This window comes from Nanorana parkeri, unplaced genomic scaffold (genome assembly GCF_000935625.1).
Source record: "Nanorana parkeri isolate BGI_ZX_2015 unplaced genomic scaffold, ASM93562v1 scaffold551, whole genome shotgun sequence".
Classification (NCBI taxonomy): Eukaryota; Metazoa; Chordata; class Amphibia; order Anura; family Dicroglossidae; genus Nanorana; species Nanorana parkeri.
Window position 1 is genome coordinate 354,398 of NW_017306819.1, and position 3,706 is coordinate 358,103.

The 3,706-nt window shown below is 49.8% G+C and overlaps 1 protein-coding gene across 1 annotated transcript in view; it reads right to left on the reverse strand.

Annotated features, from left to right (window-relative positions):
* The window catches only part of POLB (DNA polymerase beta), a 23,023-nt gene that overhangs the window by 785 nt on the left and 18,532 nt on the right, over positions 1-3,706 (reverse strand). Inside the window, exons 12-13 of the mRNA XM_018561943.1 lie at positions 2,822-2,883; positions 2,287-2,426 (exon numbers count right to left, since the gene is read on the reverse strand). Of these exons, the coding sequence (XP_018417445.1) occupies positions 2,287-2,426; positions 2,822-2,883 (202 nt within the window). The remainder of the gene's footprint in view (positions 1-2,286; positions 2,427-2,821; positions 2,884-3,706) is intronic.

A 3,706-nucleotide genomic window follows, 5' to 3' on the forward strand; every position in this document is an offset into this window, starting at 1 on the left:
GGAGAGGGGTAACTGATTGATGCAGATGGACGGGAGAGGGGTAACTGATTGCTCCCTGATTGATGCAGTTGGACTGGAGAGGGGTACCTGATTGATGCAGTTGGACCGGAGAGGGGTAACTGATTGATGCAGTTGGACCGGAGAGGGGTAACTGATTGATGCAGTTGGACCGGAGAGGGGTAACTGATTGATGCAGATGGACGGGAGAGGGGTAACTGATTGCTCCCTGATTGATGCAGTTGGACTGGAGAGGGGTAACTGATTGGTGATTTATTCTCAATGCTCATGCCAAAAGTGCACACACTGGAGTTCTGTTTTTTTCCTAACATATCAGATTTTAGGTAGAGTTGAGGATTTGACCCCTTGTGACACTTCGGAATGCTGGCCAACAAAGGTCAGACTGCAGAAGCTTGGGGTGTCTATAAGAGGGTTATGTCCAAGCATGGAACCCCGATTGTGCGCTGCACTAGCTTCTCATGAATGTCTGTGGGCCAAGCCCGTACTCCCATTGATGAGGATTCAGTGATGAGACCCAAACACTCAGAAATGCCCCATTTGAAGGAAGCAACAAGGTGGAGGCAAGGCCAGATGAAGAGCATCATAGGCCCGGTGCGGTCGGTCGGGGAGCAGCAAAGGCAGCTTTCTAATTAGGCGTCACCTAATATGACCTGCCAGATCGGCAAATCTGGGCCAGGCGGACTGAACACAAATCGAGCATACCAAGGAGATCCAGGCCAGCCGCGCCTATTCTCAGTGGTGGGCCTGGAGCTGGCGTTCCAGTTGCCCCCATGTTAGCCTGGCCCTGGGTGGAGGATAGTTATAAGTAGGGATGCACCGATACCAGTATTTTGGTACCGAGTACCGATAATTTTTTTCCGGTACTGGCCGATACCAAATAACGGAAGTCCCATTCAGGAAGCCAAGTGACGTGTAATGACTCGCCACCCGGCTTCCTGATTAACAAGAAAGTCTGTCCCCTCTTACCTTGGTATGTCCAGCCTGTCACCCCCGGGGCCTCTCCAGCCAGAGCGCGGCCTTCCTCCGGTACCCAGCCGGAGCTGTCTGGCCAGCCAATCAGGAAGCCGGGCGCCGTGTAATGACCTCGACGCCCTGCTTTCTGATTGGCCGGTTCCATGCTCCCTCGTCATGAGATGACGAGAGCATGAAGCCGCTTCCGGGCCAATCAGGAAGCCGGGGCAGCGTGTAATGACTCGCTGCCCGGCTTCCTGATACAGGAAGTATCGGGCTAGGCATTGGAGCATATGGGCGAGTACGAGTACTCACCCAAATACTCTTTATCGGCACCGATATCGATACTAGTATCGGTGCATCCCTAGTTATAAGGTTCTACTACTGCAAGTACTAACCCTCTGCTGTGTCTTCTAGTACTGAGCCTGCAGTGGAAGGAATCCAGAGGCACAAGCAGAGACGGAGAACATGAATAGGGATTATACTTCCTGCTGAACTTTGCTCCAAGGAGGAGGACAGAGACAGCATGTGAGGAGAACTGCCCGAGGCAGACCATGTCCTGGCCAATTCTAGGGGTACGGATGGGAAAGACATTAACTCCTTCATGACCTTTGTGCCCTCCGTGATTCCAGTCACAAGGCATTACAAGTTGTTTTCTATTTCCTTAGATGGCTGCAAAGTGCTCAGGCTGTGTAGCAGTCTCTCCGGTCCAATAAAGTCATCCACAGGCAGGAGGTGACCGTTGGCCCCTCCAGCCATATTGCACAACACTCCTGTCTATGGAATGGGATGGCTGTGCTTGGGATGAACAACTGAGCGGGTCAGAAAATTTACCCGAATTGCTATTGTTCCTCCCAGTCTGTGGTGTTTCTGGCCTGGGGGTGGTCACATTATGCCAGGACATGCAATGGACCTCTGGAGTCTGTGGCAAGCTCAGGGAAGAGAAAGCGACATTGCACAAGATTTTGTGACAAAGAAACATTTAGGCAAAACCGCTTTGCCTTCTGGCACCATGATCCTCCATTTGGGAATCTATTTACTTCCCTTTCTTTTCACTGTGATCATGGCTGGTAGTCACTGCTGTTGGACCTTACAAGGTTGGCAGACACTGAACACAGAACACGTGTTAAACAATAAAAAGCATGCTAATTCTTATTTGCCACCAATCAGTGATCAGCATATAAAGTCAGTTGAGTGCAAGACGGTCATTTGGTCAATACCGGGGTATCTGCATTAAATAATGAACACTCTATATGAAATAAGGGTATTATGTCACATGGTGGCCAAGAGACTCGTGAGCTAGAAAACACGGCTGACCTGTGATTCCCAGAGGCCTCAGCGTGTACTCATTCAAGGTAAATCCTTTTTCCAAGGCGTGGGTACGCATGTTCTTGTTGAAGATATCGCTGCCAGTGAAGTAGAGAACTCCGCAGTAATACTGGTCCTTGGGGATCAGCCTGGAATGAAAAAGAGAGGTTAGAACTTTACATACACTATATTGCCAAAAGTATTGGGACGCCTTTACACGCACATGAACATTAATGGCATCCCAGTCTTAGTCTGAGGTGATTGTATACACCGGGGGCCATTAAGGTGATTAGAACACCCCTCCAAATCATTGGATTCAGGTGTTCCAAATACTTTTGCCAATATAGTGTGCATCTAGTCTTCTGTCCTAAATATGCCAAGAGCAGTCCTCTCAGGAGAACTAGAAGCAATGAAATATCAGTGTATCACAAGCCATTTGTATATCTGGGAGTACGGTGAAGACCAGATACAGGAGACTTGGAAGAAGGACACAGAACTCCCTAATAACGGCCTCCAAGTTATCGCTGATTCTGCAACACATTACCTGATATCAAGTCTCCGGAAGGGGAACTGTTTGCCTCCCTCGGATGGTAGCTGGCACACACCCTGCGAAAGGACAGAACAATGAAGATGTGATGAGAAGTTTAATGTGAACCCCATAGAAAAATATAAGGAGAAAATATAATAATAATAATAATAATAATAATAGTAAGGGATGCACTGATACTGATCCTATTAGCCTGCTGGGAACCTCGCGGCGGACCCATCATCGACAGCGCCGGTCCGGCCGCGCATATCCTTCCCGCTGCCTGTAGAGACCAGTACAGCCCCGGAGAGCCCCCCACCCGCCCGTACAGCACTGTGGGGTCCCCGGCTCGAATCCCAGCCAGGACACTATGTGCATGGAGTTTGCATGTTCTCCCTGTGCTTGTGTGGATTTCCTCCTAAATCGGCCCTGTGTGTATGCATGTGACATAGGGACCTTAGATTGTAAGCTCCTCCAGGCGGGGGATGGTGTGAATGTCTGAGAGGGACCTTAGCTTGTAAGCTCCTCCAGACAGGGAATGATGTGAATGTCTGTGAGGGACCTTAGATTGTAAGCTCCTCCAGGGAGGGACTGATGGGAATGTCCGAGAAGGACCTTAGATTGTAAGCTCCTCGAGGTGGGGAATGGTGTGAATGTCTGAGAAGGACCTTAGATTGTAAGCTCCTCCAGGTGGGGAATGGTGTGAATGTCTGAGAAGGACCTTAGATTGTAAGCTCCTCCAGGGAGGGAATGGTGTGAATGTCTGAGAGGGACCTTAGATTGTAAGCTCCTCCAGGGAGGGAATGGTGTGAATGTCTGAGAGGGACCTTAGATTGTAAGCTCCTCCAGGCGGGGAATGATGGGAATGTCTGAGAGGGACCTTAGATTGTAAGCTCCTCCAGG